Below are 27384 nucleotides of genomic sequence, written 5' to 3' on the forward strand. Positions count from 1 at the left end.
TTGGAAAAATACAAGCCTGCTTTTGGTACTGGTTTACTGGGACTTACAAAATGACACAAAATGTCATAACATTGGACAATTATGTCCAAAATACGTTAAGGAGGAAACAATAGATATGAATTTTGTCTGATAAGACAGAGAAAGTACTGTAAGTGGAATTACAAATGATAAGCCAAGAGAATGATTTAGAAAAGGACAAATTTTTATTGTCCTTTATTATTGGATTATTGAATATATTAAAGAAAATGGCTGAGGTTTTAAAAATTACAGGGGAAATATAAATGGCAAATTAAGAGAATAACTTGGAAAATGTTTTCATCAAATCTACAAAATAAGCTTGTTAAACCCTTGAAATTTGGAGCTAATTTCAAATATATTTTTTCTTGTTCCATTTATTAAAATATCCCTATTTAAGCTAAAATTATGGAATTGAAGCCATTACTTTTGATTCAATCTTCAGACATGGTCTTTACTGGAGTCAATATAATTGTAAAGCACCAACACTGATATATATATATATATATATATCAGCAAAAAGATATGCAAAGATGCATTCTCTTTTCTAATAATTTGTAGCTAATGGTGACTTCACTTTGTAATATTTTTCAGTCATCGTCTAAGACAACAGAGCATAGAGGCAGATAATGGAGAAGGTACAAATTTCCTTTTTAATTGAAATTAAGGTACTCTTACGTTTCGGACACCTTTTCTTTTGCTGGAAGGCAGCAAAGAAATTCAGGATATCTTTCTAATGTAATTTGTATGTTATGCATTTTGTTCTATTTGTTTTTGTTTCTGATATAAAAAATCATTAGAATATTAATGTATATTATTAATTTAAACTTTTTAAATATTTTAATACCCAATTTTTCTTCAACGTATGTTTTTAAGACAAGCATTTTAATAAATTCTTGTACTCTGCTTCCCCAAATATAAAGTATAAAATACAGTTTAATGAAAAATGAGAGTAACTAATTGAATTTTTGTATCTTGGTAAAATGCTCACTAAAGATGGGGAAATATAAGAAAACATTTTAAGACATTCAAATGGTGATAAAAATGTGGGTTCTGTGGTGAAGAATGAATTTGTTGAAAGAAGAAAAATGGCTGATCTTTCTTATTTTAAACATTTATATAGCCTCCCATCTTATATTGAACTCTGGGCAGCTACCAATCAACATTTTAAAAAATTAATAATAAATCAACATGATATATACATTTATTAAATGCTTAATATTTAATTAAACATTTAAAAAACTGTCACTAAAGTTAACATATAGATCTTCTTTAGAATCTCTCATCCACCTCACCCTATCAGTGCTTTTGGGAAAAACCACATCTTTAGTGCTTTTCAGAAAGCTAGAGGGGTAGAGGCCTACAAACTTCAAGAGAAAATATTTTTATAGGGCAGGGACTACCATGGAAAAGGCACGTTTCCTACTTTTCATAAGATGGCAATGTTTAAGGGAAGGGTCTAGGAGCATGCCCATCCTTTCTGATCATGTTAGGACAGGTAGATGTCCTTATGGGGAGTTGGTCCTGCCGAGAACCTGGCCCCATGCCTACTTTTCTTTTACATGGAAGTAAGACTTTGGTATGTTAAGAGAAACATAAAAGTAAATATAATGGGAATTGTGTGTGGTAAAATAAAACATAAGGTCAAAAAATTAATGGTAGCTTGCTTACTCTTTCTTATCCCCTTTATTGCATAACACTATTTATCCCAAATTTGTATGTACTGCATGTATATTTGTTATTGCATCTTTTCAATGTATCTGTATCTTTTTGAAAATATTTAAACAAATAACAATGGCACTAGCTAACCCTATTGTTGAAAAATATCTGACATTTCATATTTTTCTAGACATTGCTATTGCACTTTTTCATTCAGCTCTAATACAGTTATGAAAATACAAAACTTCACTTTTAAAAAAAATCCAACAGATTTCCTGAATTCAAATTCTGTTTTAGCTATGGGATTCATTTGCAAAGTTTGCATAGATGAAATAGTAGAGTTTAATCAATGCATATCTTTGTGGCACATGTATGTATATGAATATACTTAACCAATGTACATTGAATGATTAGTGGAATGACTTAAGTTATTTCTGTCTTGTTTTTATCTTGTTTTTAGACTTAGAGACAGAGTAGCTTGCACCACGGGAAGCTATTTTAATAGGATTTAGTAGATGACAACCCTAGGAATAATAAACTCTTGCAAGCAACAAAAATTGTTTAATTCCTAAAAGACAGACCTGGTTGAACCACTTTTGGCCAGGGGCAATTGAGGACTTAATATTGTGTATGTAGCAATCTGGGTGATCTAAGAGAAAAGCGTTTAAGGGTAATTGCTCAATTTTCTATCCATGTCAACAGGGAAAATGGGCAGAAGTGACTGAGCTCAGCTCAATAATAGAGCTGGATGAGATGGGAGATGCCAGGCTAAAATGGGAATTGAAAAAATGCTATCTGTTAAGAATTTTCACTTATTCCAAACTCAAACTGCTTTATGGGTCTAAATAAAAAATATTAAGTCTTTTAAAATAATCAAGTTGCAAGAAGTAGTATCCTATTCTTTGGAAATATTTTATTTCTTCACTTTTCTTGATTTGCTAAGAACAAATGAGTATAGTTATAGCTGTGCAATATCATCATTGCTAACTTAATTAAGATCTTCAATCTGACTGCAATTATATCCTGCTATTCATTAGGACCTTATTTTATTTGTTAAGTTCTTTATTAAGAACATAAGCAGTGCCCTACAGAATCAGACCCTTGGCTCATTTTGTTCAGCAGTCTGTTCTCACAGTGGTCCAACTGACGGTACAAGGAAGTCTACCAATTTCCAAGCAGAAGGACTTCAGAGGCAATCACCCTTTCATCAAGGCTAAGCATCTCATGAAAGCAAATTCAAAAGCTTAGCTACAGATTGTATATATAAAGACACCTTTTGTCTGTCCTGATTCTTCCAGTATTCAATTTTATTATTTGAACTCTGGTTCTAGTATTTTGGGGAAAGAAAAGCAGCTTCTCCTTTTCCACTTGATCTACAATTTTGTACACTTCAATCATGTCCTCCTCATTCATCTTCTTTCTAAATTAAAGACTAGCTAGACTTCTATACTAGCTCTGTTTATGGGAAATACAGCTAGGAAATTAACTATACAATAAAAAAAAACCAGGAATTATGCTCCTCTGCATTTGATTGTCCTGAGTAGGTCAACCTAGTACTTCTCTTGAATTGCATAATTTCAGTGTTACTTGTTGCTACAAATGGAATCTAATTGCTGTACAGATATCCTTATAATGGTTCATTTAGTGACCATTCAAAGTTATAATGGCACTGAAAAGTGATGTATGGTGATTTTTCACACTTATGACCATTGGTCATAAGTCCTCATGGTCACATGATTTACATTTGGATGCTTGACAGCTGACTTACATTTTATATGGTTGTAGTGTCTTGAAGTCATGTGATCCCCTTTTGCGACCTTCCAACAAGCAAAGTCAATGAGGAAATCAGATTCACTTAACAATTGTATTACTAATTTAAGAACTGCAATGATTCACTTAGCAAATGTGGTGAGAAAAGTCATAAAACAGGGCAAAACTTACTTAACAAATAGCTTAACACATCACTTAGCAACATAAATTTTGGGCTCAATTGTGGTTGTAAATTGAGGACCTGTATATGTACCTGAGGACATGGATAAGTTAAAGGCAAAAGTTCTACTCAATCTATATGACAACTGAGTTGAAAGAAAATATTTTTTGTCTTTGTATATAGTCTGTGTGTGTATATGTGTGTGTGTGCTTGTGTGTGTATATATGTATGTATGTATGTAGGTCTTGGCATATTCGGGTCTTTTCCCGCATAAGGTTGAGAGTATGTTGGCGACGTTTCGATGAGGTCTCACTCATCATCTTCAGGCTGGTGCTGATGAGTGAGACCTTGTTGAAATGTCGCCAAGATACTCTCAACCTTACACAGGAAAAGATCCAAATATGCCAAGACCTACATACCTATACCTGTGAAAACCTACGAAAACAAATATTTATGTATGTGTGTATATATATATGTGTGTGTGTGTGTGTGTGTGTGTGTGTTTATTATGTTTGTTATTTGTAACAGGACTTTAAACTAGATGCTGCATTGTAGAGGGGTTCATTATTCTTCAGTCTGTATGCCAGCTATGTTTTTTACTGAAATTCCTGTTCATTATTCTTTTGAAAAAATTGGATGTGGCCTTCTCACTGATGAGTACTTTACTAATTATTTTGAGATTCACAGAACTACAATTGATTCTGCCTAAACAATTAACATGAAATATTGTTTTTTTAGCTACTGTAGTTTTAAACATGAGCATTCAGTGCCGATCAAAGTGCTTGCATTATAATAAAAGGGCTGGGACGTGGCTCACCAGGCTAATGCAGCCTGTTATTAACACACAGCTGCCTGCAATTACAATTACTGCAGGCTCGAGTCCCACCAGGCCCAAGGTTGACTCAGCCTTCTATCCTTTATAAGGTAGGTAAAATGAGGACCCAGATTGTTGGGGGCAATAAGTTGACTTTGTATTTAAGTATACAAATAGGATGAGACTATTGCCTTACACAATGTAAGCCGCCCTGAGTCTTCGGAGAAGGGCGGGATATAAATTCAAATTTTTAAAAAAACAAAAAAACTGAGATGTCTTTGCAAATACTAACCACTAAAACTATGGAATATTTAGAATTCTAATGGTCAGCGGTGAGGAAAATATGATGCAGCTGCTTAAGAAGGACATTGTAGATTGGATAAAATGAAGATTGAAAGGAGAAAGTGTGAGAAGTTTTATATCAAAATATACTTTTTTCTTTATAGTGTTTCCATCTTTCCTTAAAACATTACCAGAATCCACAATGGACTGAAATTGATGTCTCCACTAAATAATTGACAGTTATGCTGAAACAAAGTTAATCAACTAAAAATAGCAAATGGCAGAAAATCTTTTATTCAAACTTCCTCAAATCCCCCCAAAGTTACCCAGACCTAATCCACATATCAAAGAATAAGGTCTGCAAACACAAATAGAGTTAATTAAATTAGGTCTCCCAGTGGAACTGCATGTTCACAAAAATAAACATCATAGACATACCTACACATACACATGTCTCTCAAGTGTCACCCTAGAATCAGCACCTAGACACTTCCACATTCGGGACAAACCTTCCTATATAACTGTGTCATTGTACCCCATTTCTCTGCAGCTGCCCTTAAAGACACTTTGCTTTTAGGAATAAACATTTCTTCTTTCCTTACAGCTGTCTTCATCTCATTTTTGTTTATACTTGCACAACCACAGCTTGAGTTGGAACCCCAAATTATTCTTCTAACAGAAGGAACAAATTAAAAATGATTATTTTAAGTTTTAATTTAACTTAGTATTTTATGTAGGTCTGATAGTATGATAGATTTGCACTAGTCAAGCAATTGCTAGAGAGTAAAATTATTATAAATGAGCAAAGAAAATATTTATAAAAATTACTAATTTATATGGTAAGCTTGATCGGCAGTCAGTAGGCTTGATCGGCAATCAGCAATGAGGCATCAAAAAAGTTTGTTTCTGAATGTTTTAATGCTTTTTAAAAAAAATTTACACTTTATGACTCTGGAAACAAATGGTTAAAACAGTATGCAATAATGTGCATCATTTGTGTAAAGGTGTTGGATAATGGTAAGTGCATGTGTTTTGAAATGTTTGATATTTTCATGCCAAAATTCTGAAAAACAGTACATTGTCATATTGTAGCTGTGATTGTTGAGTCCTTAAGTGTGGTTGATGGACTAAGTTTATCTAAAAGACCCTTCAAGAAAAGCTCTTGAAATATGATTACAGAACTGAGGTGCCATCATTTGAAAGTGCCTAAGGCAAGTTCCTTTGAAAATTGCAGCTGTAGAGGGACAGCAAGAGAACTGCACAGCCCTTAATTGTAGTGTTTTTCCCTCAGGATTTGCTCCCCCCATCAATTTCTCATCTGATAGCAGCACGAAAGAAAGCAGCAATTGGAGTCCTTGTCTGAATTATGAAAATCTGATTCTGAGTGACTGTGATCAGTCCCAGTGGCTGTCAGCTATAACGGCTTCATGTGCAATGAAGGGGCTTCTGAGAAGTTTCTGGATATGAAAATGTCATGAATTCTACTAATCATATATATGTATAAAATCATACATATTCACAGTAAAAAAATTAACATAAAGAAAATCAGTTTGTCTTATTTTTTCCACTCAATTATGAAAAGGATTAAATAAAACAGATATATCTGTGCTCTAACAGTATTGAATAAGATATTTATAAGAAGTTCCTTTTTGATCATATATTAAAATAGTCCTCATTAATAATTATAGTATAATAATACAGAGTTTCTATTTTCTTTCCCTCCCTACTTAGGAAATATATGACTATATCTCAACACAATTATATATAAATAGGCACTAGTATTATTTAATATTATTTAGTTTTGGTAGTTTTAATAGAATCATGATAACAATCACTATTTATTTTAGAAACATTTTAGAGCTTTATAATTACTGGTATTACTTCTAATATTTATATTTCCTGATGACTTCAAAGTAGCTTTTTCTATATGAAAGTAATATAGAAAGTAATATATTTAAAGTAGCTTTTTCTATATTTTCTATATTTCTTAGTTTTTCCTACTAATTCACATTCTGAGTTTTGAACATATTCTATCCAATAAAGATTTTTTACTGTGCTTCCTATACCATCTCTGTTATTTGCTTCTTACCGTCAGAAGCTTTTCTCAGGTACACTGCATTGAAGAGAAGTTTTCCTCAGGTAGGCTACACTGCTTTGCAGCTGCATTTTTTTTTACTGTAGAGGAATGATACATAGTACAAATACTAAAACTTATGCTTCTATTAATATTTATCAAAATAAAAACTGATCCAAATTTTGTTATATTATCTTGTCAGTGGTGTAACATTATGAACAAGATGTTTTAACCACATAATACAATTAATGTGGTTTAAATGGGTATTGTTTTTGGTTTTTAATTAAATGTTTTTGACTTTGGTTGCTGTTGCTTTTTAAAAATTGTTTTGTTCTCGTGAAGCAGAACATTTGAAGTCCCTAGGATAAAACAAGTTCTTAGTAGTTTTTATAACCTCCTAACTAATAATTTTCCTTCAGTTCATCTATTCCCTTTACCAAGCATTATTCTGTGTTTTATAATTGAGTAGTTGTAGGAAATTTCCATCTGCAAAATATATATTATAGAAAAACTAGAATCCTGTTCTCTGGTGTTCTTAATGTAAGAATTGTAAAGCTCAGTTCTCTTGCATTACTTACAGCTAGTGTACAATTAAATCTAAAATCTGTTCTGTAGGAAGCAATAACGTGTGGCATCTACAGATGTCATTTTTGTATCATGCCCTGAGGCAACATTGATAGAATTAATAGGAAGACAACTGAATCGCCTTGCTTTTTTTAAACTTTTGCAGTCTGTTAACATTTCAGGGTAGAATCACCATTATTGGCAAATGGCCAATCATTAATTCTTACATGTTTGCTATATTAAGCCAAAGAATATTGTTTGGCTGAAACCATTTTATATAGCTGGTTTCTCAAATATGAGGTTTTATTATTTTACAGTTATTAAATTGTTTAATACACCACAATTTACATACTCAGTTGGTTTTTCTTTTTCATCATTTTGTAAGTAATTTTATAATTGCATAATTAATACATGTAGCATTTGCTATTCAATTCAAATAGTAAATGACCAATTTTACATGTATTACTTGTATTTGTAAGCTCAAAAATTATACATATAAAATAACTGTTTCATTTCTGGTAACTGTACACATATTATTTTGATGTTCTTCCTAGATATATAAATGTATTTCCATGATTTATGCCTCTGCAAATATTAATTTGAATTAATGCTTAGTTTAAGAATTTATATATTATTCCTCTGTACTTTAAATATATGGTAACATAGTTTATTCAGTAGAAACCTTGGAACAACATATATTTTTGTCTTCTTACTTTCCTATAAAGATTTTTCTATACCAAGTTTCCCTTTAAAAATGTTACTCTGTTGAAAAGCAAGAATCCCTTTTATTTGTGTCAGTTTCCTAACTTCCCTGAATTTAAATGCGTCTAACGCTCTTTCAGTTTTTATCATTTCCATTGTCTGTTAAGTGAAGCTAGAGATTGCCATCGGGCCTGGATATCCAGTGATGTTGGTTAAGAACCTGCCAAGTGTTTGTACTGTTGGGAAAATGAATGCTGCTCTCCTGCAGCTTATATATTTTTAAATTTCAATAGTTTTGGGGTTTTTATGTTTTAATGACTTTTACATTTTACATACAGTGTTTTTTTAATATATATTAAATTAGATATATTGTATATCTAAGGTGGCACTATAATTCACATTCTCCTGTTTTCTAGGACAGCACCTTAATCTACACCAAACAAAATGTATCTAACAAAAATACTAACAAAACTCTTTATGCAGAACTCTAAATATGTAATTAAAAAAAGTAAACTAACCTCCATTCCCTAAAATCTAGCTAACAGTTGGAGGGAAGAAGAAGAAGAAGAAAGGAAGGGTAGAAAAGAAAAGAAAGGGAGTAAACCCCCAATTTGTTCAATTGATAGATTCATCAAGCTTCCGAACCAATGAATTGTTTCTAGATAGATTGTTGTGCTCCTTTTGTGATTCTCTGAATAGTCAGACATTCCTTGTGGTAATGAATAGCCATTTCTAGATTGCAAAATGTCCTTATACCAGTATCCAAATATAAGAAAATATTTTATTTATTGATGCCTCATCTGGAGGTCTGCTTGGTGAAACTTTCGTGCTTCTGTTTCATTTTGTAAAGTTGATTTGGAAGGAATATCAATTGCTTTTCTTCATATTCCAAATGTGCTGTTGTTCTAGAATACTTGCAATATTTTATTTTAATTTGAACTCCAAAAAAATTAGTAACATGTTCGGGGGCTTTGAAGAACTAGAAGGAATACAATAAGATGCTTCAGTCAGTTCAACAGTATGTCCAGAACTGAAACAGGTTTTGTTATAGTTTGTACTAATGTTTCTTTGTGCTCTAAAGAAATGATACCAATCTCTTTAGTTTTTATTGTATCTTGTACAATTAAAACTACAATTAATTTCTTGGTTTCTTTAAACAGTTTCTTTTTCTAATCTTATCAAATTTTTCACTATATTGTGAAAGACAAGAAATAGTAGTAATAATTTATTAAATTTGTTTGTCGCTGACTGCCAGCTCAAAGTTCTTAGAACCTCAAAACTGCTAACGTACCAAACTATAAATTAGATGGAATTTCTGTAAGTTCCCATCTGAATTGGAGTTTCAGCCACAATTTTCTACTACTGTAATAAAGTTGATAAATAATTTATTTAGAATAGAATAGAATAACAGAGTTGGAAGTCTTCTAGTCCAACCCCCTGCTTAGGCAGGATGAATAAACAATTATTCACCACTCTCACTATTTAGAAATTGTGACTGAAACTCCAGTTCAGTCTCATACCCCAAATCTATGACAATTTCTCTAGAAGCTGAAGTTGTGTAGAGGATTGTCCAAGGGAGATCTTCACTGTAACACATGAACAGAGGAAAAAACAGCCACTTCCTTGCTTATATGATGTGATCAATTTCCCAAACTACTGGAAATGGCAGAAATAGTATGAATTAATTTCTTGCTTACTATCTTCACAAGTTTTATTTGGGGGGGAGGAAGAAAGAGATAAATTGCACTTTAGCACATCATATCTTATTGGAAATCTATTTCTGCTTCTCTTGGTACCCTGATGCTACAGTTTCTCTCTTTGGTATTTCATGTTATCTTCTTTGGATTTGAGTCTTCTTCTTTAGATGAAATTTCAGTTTTCAGACACACATTTCTAGCTGCAATTCTCACATATGTTTCTGATTTCCTTTTATCAGGTAGGTGGGTGACAAGTGAAAAAAGTACAGAGATCCATGAGGCTTTTGGATTAGTTTGTACTTTGCAAAAATTATGCCCATTGACAGTGAGACTTAAACTAAATTCTTCCTTCAAACTAAGCTCAACTCTTGGAAATTTAATGATTGAAGAATGTGTTCAGGAAATGATTTGCCATTGCTTTCTTCTGTGGGTTTTTTTTTTTTTACTTTTTAGTTCAGTCTACAGCTTTGGGATTTCCTGGCAGTCACTTAGATTCAATCCAGTTTAGTTTCCAAGGCTATATAACATTGCTCAGATAAGGCCATTAAGAGTGCAGTTAATTATAATAGGTATGTTTTAGGAAGTCTGATTACTTGAAATGTTATAGTGTCTATGAAGATATATATTCCAATAAATAGCATAATAGTGATATATTATAATTCTGAATTGGCCATGAAGGAAATTTTATGTCTCAGATTTGCCTAAGTCTAAGAGGACAAGGATCACACATGCTGTACTTAGTGCCAGAGAGTCAGTTTCCAGTAATTAAAAAAAATGAAAGGGATAATTAGCTTGTTGCTGTATTCTGGTACTTCATTCCTACAGCAAATAACTAAATGATAAATAGAAGAACTTTACAGTGTGGAAGAATTTGCAGAAATTCTACATGGGCAATAGCATGCTACAGAACATTAGCCTCAAGCATAATCTTTATTTATGCTATATCTATGAACCTTCATAGACAGAGAAGTACTACTAGTATAAGACGATGGACAACTTTGCCTTCAAATGAATGAATGTTTTGTGATTGGTCAAACCCACCATGATAACTACTGTATTTTGTATCTAGAATGTGTTTTCAAAACTTTAACTATATCTGATTAAGGACCTCTGAGCAAAATGAGTCATGCTATTTTCAGCCTCTATTATTCTTAAGTGCATTTATGATCAAGAAAAGAAGGCAATGCTATGTTCTTTAGTATATTAGGACACAATTTCATTTGAAAATAATCTGAACCTCATGCTTTGCTCTTTTTTCCTGAAAGCTGAACGGCCTCTAAAACACTGCTTCCAATTAATTTTTAAAGCATGTATACTTTTGCTACTCGTCATCAAACCATCATAAAAAACATATCTAAATTTCTTATGCTTATACTACTTAAAGGAAGAAAACTTCAGAAATGATAGCTATATAATCTTTATAATTTAAAACCAAGCATGCATTCATAAACATGTTAGAATTAAAATGTATGAAAAACCTCTTGGAGTATTATTTTATGAGCAGTGCTGTTGAAATGGGCTGTGTTAAGGAAGCTTTCCTGTCTTTTTGGTAGCTATGCTTCCAAGGAGAACAAATAAAGAGCAAATGAGTTGCACTAATTCATGAGAAGACAGGAGTGGCTGTAAGTGCACTGTCAAACTATCAGTGAATCCAGAAGAAGTAACTTTTTAATATACATTTTGGGATAAGATTAGTCAACAAAGTAGAAATATTCTGCCAGAATGAGGAAGTTGTAGGTCTCCAGTTGTTACTGAACTGCCCAGCAGCCCACTTGGCTTGTAAAGATGATTTCTGGAAGTGCTAAGGAGTATCCAGAGAGCTTCTATACCATTTCAAGATATTTTAAGGAAAAATGTTTAAAAATAAATTGACACTTTTGAAATAGGATAGCAGGATTTGAAAGGTACTATGCTTAAATTTGTTTACATAAATAGTTCAGTTTAAAAAATAGTTCAGACTGACCACACTGTGCACGTTGGTAATTTTATCAATCCAAATAAACCCAAATTACTTGTTGCTGTAATAGCTGAATAGCTCTGTCTGTACAGAGCAGATGTGTTTGAGAGGTTGGGAAAAGGCAAAAAGATGAAAATAAGGTAACTGTCAAATACAGCTTATGCTGAGTCAGTCCTCTTTTGGCTGCTTCAAGGGGAGAGGGGCTCTTTTTCTTTGGCTCTTCAAGTTTAAAAGTTAATACTGTTAATACGGTTGTTTTTGTATTAAGTTCAATGGTAAACAAGCAAAGGAGATGGGAGAAAGGCAATTGGGGTGCTGAGAATGAGTTGATATTTCATGAATAAAACCAGGGTTAATATAAATCATAATTTAATGTTATATGTTGACATGACTAATCTCTGTCTTTAGGGAGTCAATGTGTTGCAGTATAGTTCCAGCTTTCTGAAGACTTCTTAGTCATCTCCTGAATTTTCTAAAGCTTTGGCTTTGTTTTTACTGAAGAGATTTGAAACCCACTTCCCAGATACTCCAAAAGTAGTTATTAGGCTGATCTCAGAAAAATTAACTATAACTCAATTTTCTGTTATGGCAGCCAGTACACAATTGCTATGGAACATACGTTTCATCAGCTTCCTTAATATCCTTACAAAACTGAATGAGCAGCCTTATTTGTGTCTGCCTTCATTCCTGATTCCTTGTAGTTTATGAAGGCTATAGCCTGTTGCGTTCTGCTTTATTTTTCTTATATCTATTTAGAAGAAAAATAATTATCAGATTGAAATTTGCTAATTAAAACCATTTTCTAGTGTTTGGTTACTGTAGTCTTTGATGTCTCTCTGACAGGACCATGAAATGCATGGGGTGTCTATAGGGACAGAATTTGCTGAACATGGTGCTTTGTAAATGCAGGAACACAGTGTCGCAGCAGCTCATGAATATGAAACGCCCATGATGCTACCTCAGTGGACTTGAGAACACAGATGAATCCTGTCATGTGCTAAATGAGACCAATTTCTTTCATTTAACTTCATCTTCAATCAGACCCTCTTCCATTTGCCTGTTTAAAATTCCCTAAACGTGATGCAGAAGGTAACAGTGCTTAGTAAAAAAAAAAAAAGTTTTGCAGTCGTAAGGAAATTAGAATTGCATGTGGTTGAAGTTCCATGTCTTAAAAATCAAGTTCTTTTATATAAATTAGATAAAGAAAGTTTTTGTTTTAAAGACTCTCATTGCACAGAACAGGCCAGTTAACTTTTCAAATCTCTTTATTTTACGTCTTTTGATTTCCTAGTTTTGTACATCAACATTCTAAACACAGCACTATACATAAATACTATCATTTATATTCTTGCACTCTGTAGTTATAATAAAAACTAGATTATTACTAAGAGACTTTTTCATTCTAATTTGACTACTTAAAACAGCAAGTCAATAAAGTAGGATCAGAGCCTATCTCATAAATTATTTGAGGCAGGCTTTGATTATTGGGAAAATTTGAAAAAGTACTGCAAGATACTTAATAGTTTTTTAGCTTTGAATATCGCTCCACAACCTCTTGTAAAATTGAACGATCCTGTAATTTGAAGATATAGAAATAAGGCAGAAAAATAATGTTATATAAATATAAACATAATTTAGGTTTTGTCTTTTTCTCATAGATCAACATCATTGTGAATGTTATGTGGGAGTATAACTGCTTAGGAATTGATTTGAACAATGACAATATGAGCAAACCTATGTATAAATAAATATACTCAGTTCATAAACATATATGACATGAGAATTTGATTATTAATCTAATAGGGTGTTGGATGTGTCCTGTCATCCTAAAATATGGCTGGGATATCTATAGCTTTGTAGATGTTACAGTATTAATCCATTGGCTTTCCTTGTTGAGACTGATAGAGTTTAGTGTTTTGGAGAGCCGTACTGTATTCTTCCATTCCTAACATAAGATTATATGCCATGAAACAAGCTTCAGGCAAAGAGAGTAGTCATTCCCAATGAAGTAATATAAATCATAATGATCTTTTGCCAAGGAACTCTAGTCCTCTTTTGCAGTCTTATTCTGTACTCAGTATGTGTCACCCAGTTCATTTAGAAGGGTTTGAAACCATAGTTGGAAAATCTAGACACTTGTTGATTCAGAGAAGCTCAACTAAGTACCATTTTCCATATTTTAATTATTGTTCAATATATTATAGTTAGCCTAACAATAGAAATTCTCTAGACAGTTCTGGAATGCTTAATTTGAGATGCGTATATTTGAGATGCAGTTCTTAGACTTCTCTGTTCCTCTGTCTAGAATCACTTGTCTAAGCTATTTATTTGTTTGAATGCAAAGGTTTCAGAAGTAAATGCTATTGATATTATTGAGAACTAAATAAAAATATGAAAGTTAACATTTTGCCTTAGATCAGCATTCCTGATAATTTGCATCTTGTACTGATTACTTTCTCTGCATGCAGAGTCTGAACTGTGTAGTTAATCTGTAATGAGTTAATTTGTGGAAGAACTTCCAAAGAGTTGGAAAAAGCCATTTAAGTCAAATTTTTTCTTTTACTCAGTACAGAGATTCTACTTGAACACATCGAGTAAAGTGAAACACATGTTCTCTTGGTGATTGATTTTATTTTTGAACTGTTTTATTTTAACTGTTAGAAGTTATCACTAGAAAATGTTTCTTCTACCACTCATTTGGAATCTGCCTGCCTTATTGGAAGGTAGATTAAATTGGATCTTGCCTAATGAAAGATAAACTATTGCTTTCCATGTAAACTTTGCATTTGTTTATGCTAAATTTAATCCTATTGTTTTTAGCCCATTTCTTTATTAGTAACATTTAGAATTTTGTTTCTGACTAGATTAGCTGTCCTACCAATTTTGTATCAGCTGCAATTTGGAAAAGTATTCCTTCTTCCATATCATTTGTTTAAAAAATAGAAAGTACAGTGCCATTGACTTAATCCTATGGTCTAATTTGAATACTTTTTCCAATTTGATGTTGAACATGTTTAAGCATTATTTGAATATATGATTTGAGCCAGCTATGCATTCTCTTGATTGTCATGCTGTTCATCTCACACTTAACTAGCTTGTTAATTAGAATGCCATATGTAGGCATATGTTATCTATTTCAGGCATTGGGTCTTCCACCAGTTCTGCACTTATCAACTAGATTATCTGCAGCCATGTTGGTTTGTTCCTCTTGCTTTTATGTTTTTTCCATTTGCAAGATTTTAAAAACATTTGAAGCCATTTTGAATTCCTTTCCTCATTAGTTTTTCTGGCAATGGACTTTAGAATTATTATTGCTCAGGGTTCATTTTATGTCCATGTTGCAAATTTGTCACTTTATTTTGATTTCCCTTAAAATCAAGGACTCGACACTATATGGTCATTTTCCTCCAATGTTCTTGTTTCTACTTCCTTAACTTAAGTCTTTTCTACTGGTCATTAATTTCTGAATGAGAAAATTGCCAGCAAAAGAATCTGGAAGAATCATGCAAAATTTGCCTTTCAGCAGTTATCAGGGTAAAGTTTCACTATCATTACTAAGAAAAATACAGTAGGTTTATTAATTAATTTTAGGACTAATCATAGTGTATATTTCAATATTTTTTTTACTAAATAATATGGTTGACTTCAAAAAATGGTAAAAGCCTCCAAATAATAATATTGAGCTGTTAAACAATATTTTGCAGGTAAACATGGTCTTTTTTTTATTCTTGATTTTTTTTTTCATTTCATGTTTTGTGAGACTTGGCTTATTGTAAAGGACTCATTCCACTAGTTTAGAATAACCAGTATATGATAAATTCAGTTCAGCCTTGACCAACCGGCAGTCTCAGTCCTGTGGTGAAACAGTTGGGTAGCCATCACTGTATTCAGTGCTCACAGCAGGCCTTGCAACATTAAATGAGTTGTATGAATTGACCTCAATTCATTACTTAAATTAGAAGTTGCCCTGTGGTCTGTGAATTTTGTCTGTTTTCTTTAATAGCTGCTGAGTTTGTTAGTTTTAATTTCTGGCTCTTAGCATGTGCAGGCATTCCTGCTCTGATCCAGCATTTTTGGACACTCAGAGCGTCTTAAAGGCATTCAGAAACCAAGTTTCTCTATGAAAGAATTGGGTCTTAAACACCAGACTTATTCAAGACTTATATACAGGTAGTCCTCAATTGACACCTGTAATTGAACCTACCCAGTGGTGGGATTCAAATAATTTAACAACCGGTTCTATGACTTAATGATTTCTTCCAACTACCAGTTCACCAAACTGCTCAGAAAGTTAACAACCGGTTCTCCTGAAGTGGTGCGAACTGGCTGAATCCCGCCATTACAGTTGTAAGTTGTGATGGTCATTCATGTGACCAACTGATTTTATCTTTTTGCTGTGGTTGATAAGAAATACCACAGTTATGTCATAGTCATTAAGTTATGTCATAGTCATTAAGCGAATCCATTTTTGCCCTGTGGCGTTTTGCGTAAAACCAGAACTAAACACTGGTTTTCAGCAAAAGCATCATAATTCATGGGCATATCACAGGATGCTGCAAACGGCTGTAAATGCGGGCCGGTTGGTGATTGCCTGAAATGTGATCACATGATTAGGGGAGAGCAACCATCAGAATGGGATCCTAAGCACCTTTTCAGAGGTCCATTGTAACTTTGAACGGTCACTAAGTGACTGATTTGTAAGTCAAGGACTACGTGTATTGGATAGGTGAATCCTAATAATTTTGCTGTTGTCTATTTCTGCCAACTGATATTTTTATTCAGCTAGAACAGAAAACTTTCATCTAGCTAATGGCCACATATAGTTTTGAGCGGTATAGGAGAGTGTACTTCATAGTGGATATAGTCATATAAAATAAAAAGTTAAATATAAATAATACACTCAAGCTCAGCTATAAAATAATGTACACACCTAATTCAAAAACTGCACTCATGCACTCATATGTTCAGACATACATATATTGATAGAATCATACTATATTAAATAAATCATTTTCTTTCAATAATTTACTTACTATCCTCCAACACACCCAGCCACTCACACCATTAAGTTGTAAAAACTGAAATATACTGTATCACCCCACAGGAAGATGACCCTGAAGTTAAAAGTCTTTCCTCAAAAGGAAAATATAGACAGAGAAAAAAAAACATTTTATCATAATTAGTTTACCCCTCCTGTCCTCCTAGGTAAAACTGTCATGGAGATTTTCTTCCTCATAAAAATGTATATAGTACATGTGTTGTACTTGTATGTACATGTGTCTAAAAGTATTTATACGTATTAGAAGCCACATTCCAAAAAAAGCAGGGCTATAACAAAAATGTGTAAATATAAATTGTATTAATAACTATTGATTAAAATTCATTGTCTTTAAAATAAGGTTCTCCAATTATATCCAATAAAGTCAGCAGGCAGGTAATCCATTTTAGGCGCAGTTAATCTTCAAAGGCATATACCATATACTTTCCTTCTTTACATTTGTTTGTTTTTAAATAGCAGTATCTATTCTTAGTTATTGTAAGATAATCTCCTCTCATTCAAGGAAAACACTTTGTGTTCTTTTGGCAAAAAATGGTACTTTATTCTCCATTTATAATTCATTCCAAGCCCAGTAGAGGGAGCTAAATCAGCACCTAGGAGCTGATATTCAGATGTTCTCAAGTCTGAAAATTGTTTTTTTAAAAAAAGGCTGGAAAGGGGCAAGCCAGAGAAAGAAAGCAAAGGAACAATATTGATGATCAAGGCTGAGAAACAGCAAGCTGAGAATAAGCTAAAATAGGTTTAGTTTCAGGTGGAAATGCAAAAAGGAGACAGTTGAGGAAGTGGAAACTACACTGAGTTTTGGGAACAAAAAAGACAGGAAGAGACAGATTGATGTTGCAAGATAGAGAAGAGGAGAAGAGCAGTAATTCAGATCAGTCCTCAGGAAAGACCTATTAAAAGACAGTTCAGAAAAGTAAAACAGCAATTGTCTCATATATCAAAACTCAAGCCACTCAAATATGTTATTAATAATAACTTACAACTCATATTGAATAATGGTACTGCACTTCTCAGGATTGGTTGGTAGGTCCAAACTTGTATAGATTCAACCATCCTACATGAAGTAGATTCTCTCAGACAGTCTGAAGAAACATGAAAATAATGGTAACATGGGAGTTAGAGCTTGCAACAGAACAGATGTCTACTACCAGCACCATCTTTTTGTACCATTTTTTGTACCAACAGCACCATTACAAGTCCCAACAATTTTGTACCCAAGATAAGATATGTCTTCACATGCTGTTCCTTTAATTGATCGATCCCATTTTCTACCAGCAATGCCTCTCTGGGATCTATGTAGGACAAACAGGCCACTCTGCACAAAATAATTAATGGACGTGAGTTTGACATCAGAACTCATAAAAAAGACAAAGTAAAAGTGGAGCATTTTAATCCTCCAGGACTCTCCATTGCAGATTTCAAAATTCTGTAACAAAGAAACATCCTCAGCACAATTGAGTAAGGAAGCGATGGACTCTCATAGTGTACATCAAAAAGGTTCATACTATGAGAGAAGCTATTAACAAACATAGTGGGATTTTAACACATTAAAATTATTATTAATATGGTGCTTGTAATCTGTCACACATATACAGTAATTTGTATTGCATAACTATCCTATCTTCCCTCACTTTTCTCCCCATCTCAGCTTAAACCCTAGTTCATTTAGACATTCTGTGCTATCTGGTAGAGTGAACTCAGGTAGTTCATGAAAGCTTGTGCCTTTTAATGAAATGTGTTACTCTAAAAAAAGTGTACCTCTTTTGATACTGTTCTGCCATATCAAATTTCTCCTGATGCTGAATGCTATTAAATTACAAGCAACAGAAAGGCAGAATAGAAATGACAGAGAAAAAAAGGTGATGTGGTAATGGGAAGTATAGCAAGAGTGCAGTTAAAAAATACAGTGGAAAGTGGGAGTAGGAGGCGAGGGAAGGCTGTGGAAAGGCAGGGAATCATTGTAGAATGCACTCAACCTGTTGGTCTACATGCGGCCGGAGGCTGCAATTGTTGCATTTGTGAGCAAAATGCAATTTTGTAAAAGTTCAATTCTGTTACTGCACATACTTTATCACTATGGCATAGATTTGCTAAAGAAGGAATCTCAACAGCCCCATTTCTTTTATATTCATTTAGCTATGAGCTAAAAAAACCACTCTGCTTTAGGCAGCAAGTCCTTGGATAGTTGAGGAGCTGGAAGGCATAACTCTGCAGAGACTGTCCAAGCTGTCACTGTCTCTTGCTTTGGTTTGGCTCTGTTTTCAGCCTCTCTTTCATTCAGCCTCTTCACCAGGCATCCAATTAGAGAGAATTCCCACTGTGTGGGTTGCTCCAAACACTACCCTTGTCAAAAGTCCACGCTAACCCTTGCCCTACTGCAGATGGACCAGTCCTGCTTCCATCAAGGTCAGAGGAATCTGCAGAGGAGGAGGAGGAATGTGGAGGAGGAGATGTGGCTGGTGCATTTGGAACTGTGAGGGGGGAGTTTAAACAAGACCTGGACATGGGTACTAGACGTCATAGGACGGGCACTTTTCCTGCTCTTAAATGTTAATTTCAGACAAGGTTTCAGACAAGGCAGCGCTTAAAAAACCAAATGGCTTGATGCAAAAGCAGCTACAGACAAAATCTGAAATGGGCTTTGCAATCCTAAGGTACCATCCTTAGTTAAAATAGTGTGTACATGATTTATTCATTATTTATTAATCACGCTGGTAGGTCACCCACAAAGCAATCCTCAGATTGAAAATATTTTTAAAATTAACAATCAAAAATTCAGCTGAGCCTGCCAGTTCCTTAGCCATCTAACTTATCTGGGACACTTTAATAAATTTCAGAATGGGATCAAGACAGCTCAGAGAACAATGATGCTCAATGCTTAAGGACTTTAGCACTGAACTATTCAAGAACTAGCTTATTGAAAAAAGGCATATTGTGATTGAGGAAGAATTCATTGTACTAGAAGGTAAATGGAGCCTGTGTTTCTATGACATGTGCATGTCTTTGTACAAGATAAATAAAGATTATTCTTCCATTCAAACATCCAACTATTTTTCTTTTGCTTTTATCTGTTGGAATATTTATTTTATCCTACCTTTTATCCTATCCTACCTTTATTATAAATAACTCAAGGCAACAAACATATATAATACGTCTTCCTCCTATGTTCCCAACAGTATCAACCCTGGGAGGTTGGTTGAGCTGAGAGAGAGTGGCTGGCTCAAGTTTACTTAGCTGACTTTCATGCCTAAAGCAGGAGTATAACTTCCAATTTCTAGCCTGATGGTAGAATATACTTAATTTTCTTACAAAGCTTATATCTGTCTGCTTAAACAGTTAAAAAAGAACGAGGAGGAGGATATTAGTTGTCGCATAGGTTAGGACTATTGTTAGGACAGGGACAGAGATTGTGTGTCCCTAAAGATGTTGATAACTTATGTCCTAATGTCAAGAGGTATCATGGCTACGATGAAAGATATTTGGAACTGTAGTACAGCAATACAGTCTCTGCAGATTTAATAATAATAATAACAACAGAGTTGGAAGGGACCTTGGAGGCCTTCTAGTCCAACCCCCTGCCCAGGCAGGAAACCCTGCACCATCTCAGTCAGATGGTTATCCAACATTTTCTTAAAAATTTCCAGTGTTGGAAAATTCACAACTTCTGCAGGCAAGTCGTTCACTTATTAATTGTTCTAACTGTCAGGAAATTTCCCCTTAGTTCTAAGTTGCTTCTTTCCTTGATCAGTTTCCACCCTTTGCTTCTTGTTCTACCCTCAGGTGCTTTGGAGAACAGTCCGACTCCCTCTTCTTTGTGGCAACCCCTGAGATATTGGAACACAGCTATCATGTCTCCTCTAGTCCTTCTTTTTATTAAACTAGACATACTCAGTTCCTGCAACCGTTCTTCATATGTTTTAGCCTCCAGTCCCCTAATCATCTTTGTTGGTCTTCTTTGCACTCTTTCTAGAGTCTCAGCATCTTTTTTACATTGCGGCGACCAAAACTGAATGCAATATTCTAAGTGTGGCCTTACCAAGGCATTATAAAGTGGCACTAACACTTCACGTGATCTTGATTCTATCCCTCTGTTTATGCAGCCCAGAACTGTGTTGGCTTTTTTAGCAGCTGCTGCACACTGCTGGGTCATATCTAAATGGTTGTCCACTAGGACTCCAAGATCCCTCTCACAGGTACTACTATTGAGCAAAGTACCACATATCCGGTACCTGTGCATTTTGTTTTTTTTGCCTAAATGTAGAACCTTACTTTTTTCGCTGTTGAATTTCATTTTGTTAGATAGCGCCCAATGTTCAAGTCTGTCAAGATCTTTCTGTAACTTGAGCCTATCTTCTGGAGTGTTGGCTATTCCTGCCAGCTTGGTGTCATCTGCAAATTTGATGAGTTCCCCATCTATCCCCTTGTCCAAGTCATTGATGAAGATGTTGAAGAGTACTGGGCCTAAAACAGAGCCTTGGGGTACTCCACTGCATATACCAGTATTTTCATTTCATATACCAGTATTAAGTTATTTTTTTGTGCAGAAACAAAATTTCTACAAATAAATGTGCTGTACTTGTTTTGAAGTCAACTATTTGTTCATCTGATCCAGAATAGTCTGCTCCAGTTGATAGAACCTCTTCCAAGCAGAGGCTTTCCCCATCACCTGATGTTTTTCATTTGAGATGCCAGGGATTGAACAAGGGGCCTTCAGATTGCAAAGCCTACATTCTACCAATGAACTATGGTCTCTCTCCCAAAATAAACTTTGCAAATCTGTAGTAATTCATTCTTACTCATCTTTTATCTCTTGCAGATATACCAGTGATCCCTGACTTAGAGGAAGTACAAGAGGAGGACTTCGCCATGCAAGTGGCAGCCCCCCCTAGGTATTGTAACCCCAGAATTAGTTCTACTAGTTAGTTGTCCTGCTGGGATCAACTTCTGCCCCACATGGCTGATTGTTGTGCCATATGTTATAATAAGAGGAAATGAACTCTTCTGAAGGGAGGAAGTAGCTGCTGAGTAAAGCTAATAAAAGACTTTTTAAAATTAGGATCAGTTCCATATTTTAGACTTTCTAGTGAAGGATGGAGAGTGCTAATTTCATTTCTGCTCTAACCCCAATCACAGTGTACAAGTGAATAGAGTGCTGACCTACCGTGACCTGGACAATGATCTCATGAAGTACGCTGCATTCCAAACCTTGGTGAGTGCAGTCAGATGGAAACTGAGATTTATTTATATTTCTTCCAGGAAGAAGGGAGCAGCAAGACTTTTCTGTTGATACAGTACTACATAAAATTGACATTTGTTACATTCTAGATGTCCCTTTTTATTCTAATGTAATATATGTATATTTTCACTGTTGCTTTGATAGAGCCCTTGGTCTTGGAAGCCTAAATAAATAACTAGTGAGTTTATTTTCTTATTTTCTATGAAACATTTTTGATGTTCCTTTTAATCATCTTTGGACATTCCGTAATCATATAATTCATTTGGCAGAATGTCTTTCAAGGCTTATTTATATTTGGGAGGTAAGCACTGAGTTTTGGAATCAGTGCACTCATCAGAGAGCCTCGCCCAAGGATAAAAAAAACAATTCTCCAAATGTATGTATGTTGTGATTGCTTTTGAAAGGATTTTCTGGGTGAGATGTTAGTGCATTTGGTCTGCTTTGCTCCCATTCTGGGTATATGTGTTTTTCAAAGAAGGAATGGGACTGTCCTGCTATCATGGATAAAATGCAGATGCTGCTACTACTTGTTCTTCGAGCAAATATGATTTTAATGTGTTTTCATAGGATGGAGAGATTGATCTCAAATTGCTCAGTAAAGTCTTAGCACCAGAACAAGAAGTACGAGAGGTGAGTTTGGTTCTGATTATTTTTGCTAGGACTGCTCTGAAAGTCAGCATCAATTTAAGAATGTTTGTTTCACCCCACTGTTTCAGTTCTTCTCAGTTTCCTTAGGAATTTGCCTTATTGGAATCGTAGCATGGACAATGCTTCTCTGTGTTGTTGTTTTTTGTTGGGGGTGGGGACCATCATATCAAGCAATCAGATAGTACCCACATAAACCGGAAGTCCAAACAGATATGAGATTGATCATCTAGGCAAAGAATGATAAAATATTCTCACAACAAATCCCCAACTGTTTCAGTGCTCCTTCCCCTAGTATTTTGATGAAGGAGATGGTTGGACTTTTTTGTGCAAATGCAGTGGAATGAAAGAAGTGATCCCTTATCACTGCACCCAGTTCCATGAAGTAGGATTACTACTGTGCCTGCAAGAGCCCCAATCTATGTTTGGTCTGATTCAACCCAGACATTCCTCCATTGCATCACTGTAGTAGTACATTGCTTCCTTGCTCTCAGCTTTCTGGTGCCAGTTGAGCTCTGCTAGATGGAAAAGAATACTTAGTGATGGTTTCAAATGATGTTCAACAGAGTAGCCATGGATTCAATAGGACTCCTTATTGGCTAACATGTTCCAGAAACTATCCATTTGTTTTCTGAGCTGGATGCCAATCTAAGACACACCAGGGAGTGATTTTTGTGACATTGGAAAGCTTACTTTCATATCACTATCAGTTGAACTGGTGATCAACTTCATTGTGTGTAGGACTGGGGATGAGGTGATGTAAGATTGATGTCAGACTTTCGAGGTAGATCAGACTAGGGAACCAAAGTCATGCAGAATCAAAATCATGCAGGCTAATATTACTTTTATTATAAAAATATAATAAACAGAATCTTGCAGGTCTGGATGTGTTCCCTCTCTCTAAGGAGGGTCTAATCTGAGGTGCATTCTCAGATTACAATTCTGGCTCATATTTCTTTTATTAACCAGTAGTGGCTCTTCCTCCTGTTCTTCAAGGTTATTCCTTCTTCCTATTACAGGGCCTGAAATCCATCAAGACAAAAAATATAGAATAGCGCATTGACGCACCAGCAGTCATCACAGTTAGCTTAAAAAGATAGATTATTATGTGATGGGGTGACAATATTCATACAGTATTGCTCCATTATTGTGGCCACCTAAACACCGAAGCAAGTATTCAACATTAGAAGATTGTTGGTTGGAGCTTCTGGTCAATGAGATGAATTCCCACTTCTGCACCTTCTGGCCCTAGCCTGCTGCATCACACAGTATTCCAGAGGGTAGAATTGAGAGAGATTAACATTCCTCTCTTGTTTTAAAATATATACCATGTCAAGTACTTACTCAGAATTAAATCATGGTTAATAAATGTTTTACCAGCAACTGGTGTAGCATTAAAAAGCAGAAGCTTAAGGGGCGACGGGTCCACTTTGATTGTCACCTGGATTTCCTTGATTAGACTACAACTTGGAAGAGACTGGTTACCAGTCTATCCATCCTTCCATATCTGTTACTACAAAACTTTGTTATTTCGCCATCTTCCTAAAACAGTCAGCGACTGTTACTAAGATAATAGCAAAAATAAATTGTTCTTCCTCTGTTACATTCCAAACATTCATGAAGACAAGCCTGGGCCGCCAAAGGGACTCTCAGAAGTCAACCTCTTTAGATCACCTTTCATTGGTAAACCCACTAAGACAGAATTTCTTTTAACCCATGGAGTGGGATGTTGCAATCTCTGCAGACAAACCCAGTTGAGGAGTTCTTCTGACCTTCTCCTGCAAAGACAAGTGATTCCGCTACCTTAGAATAATAATAATAATAATAACAACAGAGTTGGAAGGGACCTTGGAGGCCTTCTAGTCCAGCCCCCTGCCCAGGCAGGAAACCCTACATCATCTCAGACAGATGGTTATCCAACATTTTCTTAAAAATGTCCAGTGTTGGAGCATTCACAACTTCTGCAGGCAAGTCGTTCCACTTATTAATTGTTCTAACTGTCAGAAATAGAATAGAATAGAATAGAATAGAATTTTTTATTGGCCAAGTGTGATTGGACACACAAGGAATTTGTCTTGGTGCATATGCTGTCAGCATATTCTGTCATAAAAGAAAAGATATCTTCATCAAGAATCATAAGGTACAACACTTAATGATAGTCATAATTACAATCAGGAAACAATATCAATATAAATTGTAAGGATACAAGCAACAAAGTTACAGTCATACAGTCATAAGTGGAAGGAGATGGGTGATGGGAACAATGAGAAGATTAATAGTAGTACAGATTTAGTAAATAGTTTGACAGTGTTGAGGGAATTATTTGTTTAGCAGAGTGATGGCGTTTGGGGAAAAACGGTTTTTGTATCTAGCTGTTCTGGTGTGCAGTGCTCTATAGTGTTGTTTTGTGGGTAGGAGTTGAAACAATTTATGTCTAGGATGCGAGGGATCTAGAAATATTTTCACAGCCCTCCTTTTGACTTATGCAGTATACAGGTCCTCAATGGAAGGCAGGTTGGTAGCAATTTGTTTTTATTAGCACTTAGGGATTGGGTCCTCACTGTAATGTTTCCCCCCCCCCCCCATTTCAACTGTGACATCATATTTAGAAACATGTTGCCCCCATTGGTACATGTTTTACATTTTACATTATTGTTCTTTGACAGGATGATGTCATCTGGGACTGGAACCATCTCTATACAGAGGTTGCCTCTGAACTTCTAAGTGAATGGGACTCTGGGCAATCAGAAAAAGAAGAGAACCTTATGAACAAGAATGCTTGAATTTTGATTGATTGCATAAAAGTTGTAGAAACATTCCTTTTTAGTATGATTTTTATTTGAGATATTATTTTTGTCTACACAATATAACAATAGCTGTTTCAGAAATGTATCTATAACAGAATTCAAAAGAAGTTTTGTATTGATATTCAAGTTAATTAATTATACTTTTTAATAACTGGGCAATACTTTCAATTCTCTTCAGTAGGTAATGTTTTTCCAAGTACTTACAGGCCCATTTTAAGGTGTGTTTTTTTCTTAGATACATGTATGCCTCCTTGTAAAATGTTATGCTTTATCCTCAGAGCTATTATAGTCTGGAATATTAAATTGATTTATTACCATTCCTCACTTAAGTGGCGACTAACATATTCAAATTTGTTTAAATGTACATGAATAATAAATGTGTAAAGAAAAGAGGCTACACAAACAAAAAGCAACACAAGTGCACCATACATCACATGAGCTTTTTGAATTTGGAAGTGAACTGGGAGTACCAGTTTCCTGTTCTAAAATATGCTGGAGGTTGACTGCTTTCCAAATATCATAATTTGTGAATTTATCTATGCTTATCACCCAAGCTAATAGTACACTTAGCAGTATAGTGAGCAGTTAAATGGAGCTATCACAACAACAAAACCCATGTTTGTGCATAAGCAGCACAAAGACAAGAAAATTAAAACCCTTTTTTATTTTGAATTGGACTAGTCTAACTCCCCTCCAAAACTGGAACATAATATTAGAAACTATTGAGCCACAATAGTAGTGAAAGCAGCAGGGATGAGCATATCTTTTCAAAGAGGTTTGTCTGAATGTGTAAAAGCATCTAAGAAGCCCCTTGTTTCAAATTGCCAAAGCGGTCATGGCTTTTTTCCAGGTTTTCCTGGTTCCTTTAGAACAGGGCTGGTCAATTAATTTTCCCAAGAAGCCACATGAGAAACTGACTGTCGTGGAGGATAGAACCAATGGCTGCATAGACAGCATGCACGCAGATATGTAAATTGGGGAAAAAATAGCAGTCACCTTCCGATATAAAGCAATGCAGTTGGATTGCATCCATGATATACACTTATTTACATTTGATTTCTAACAGAATAACAGAGTTGGAAGAGACCTTGGAAGTCTTCTACTCTAACCTGTTCAAACAGGAAACCCTATACCAGGGGTCCTCAGCCCCCAGGCCACAGCCTGTTTGGAACCTGTGAGGGCACAGTTCCATTTGTGTGAGTGGCGGGTGCTCGCATGCACAGCTCCATTTGCATGAGTGTCAGGTGCTCACAATTGTGCTCAAAGCTTCCATTTGAGAGAGTGGTAGGTACTTGCTCTTGAAGCTCCATTTGCATGAGCATCAGGCGCTTATGCTTCCTAACAGTAACAGAGTTGGAAGGGACCTTGGAGGTCATCTAGTCCAACCCCCCCTACTCATACAGGAGACCTATATACTAGGGATTGGAACTGCTGACCTTTCTGATTGGAAAGCTCAGCGTCTTAGCCACTGAGCCACGTAGCCAGGCATTTGCTCGCAGCTCCATTTGCAGAATTCCTCTCAGAAATAATGCAGAATTCCTCTCAGAAATATACATATATCTCGTTGCATGCATGAAATCTCTGCATAGAATCATTAGCACTATAAGTGTACAGTATGGGAATTGGAAACTGGTATGGGGAATTACCACTTAACTGTTGTTAAGGTGCTCTTCAAAAGCTGTGTCATTTTTTTCTCTAAGTATCTCTTGGCAAACTGTTCAATATTTGTTTCTTCAGTCCAAAGCACTTCCAAAATGGGTGTCTAAAGTTCTGCACTTGCCATATTAAGTATTTTTTAAATTTTGAATTTATATGTTTTAAAATTTGCAGAAAGTTGTGTTTAATTTTGTACCATATACAGATTGTATTTTCTTCTGTTCATGTAAGGATTTAATGAAACATATAATTTGACCTATGATGATTAAATATAGCAGGCAATG

The 27384-nt window shown here is 34.9% G+C and overlaps 1 protein-coding gene across 1 annotated transcript in view; it reads left to right on the forward strand.

Moving 5' to 3' along the window:
* IFT43 (intraflagellar transport 43) overlaps window positions 1–26133 on the forward strand; it is a 63857-nt gene extending 37724 nt beyond the window's left edge. Inside the window, exons 5-9 of the mRNA XM_058162406.1 lie at window positions 610–653; window positions 21573–21645; window positions 21890–21965; window positions 22560–22622; window positions 25304–26133. Of these exons, the coding sequence (XP_058018389.1) occupies window positions 610–653; window positions 21573–21645; window positions 21890–21965; window positions 22560–22622; window positions 25304–25420 (373 nt within the window). The 3' untranslated portion in view covers window positions 25421–26133. The remainder of the gene's footprint in view (window positions 1–609; window positions 654–21572; window positions 21646–21889; window positions 21966–22559; window positions 22623–25303) is intronic.
* The last annotated feature ends 1251 nt before the right edge of the window (window positions 26134–27384 follow it).

Source organism: Ahaetulla prasina, chromosome 1 (genome assembly GCF_028640845.1).
Source record: "Ahaetulla prasina isolate Xishuangbanna chromosome 1, ASM2864084v1, whole genome shotgun sequence".
Taxonomy (NCBI): domain Eukaryota; kingdom Metazoa; phylum Chordata; class Lepidosauria; order Squamata; family Colubridae; genus Ahaetulla; species Ahaetulla prasina.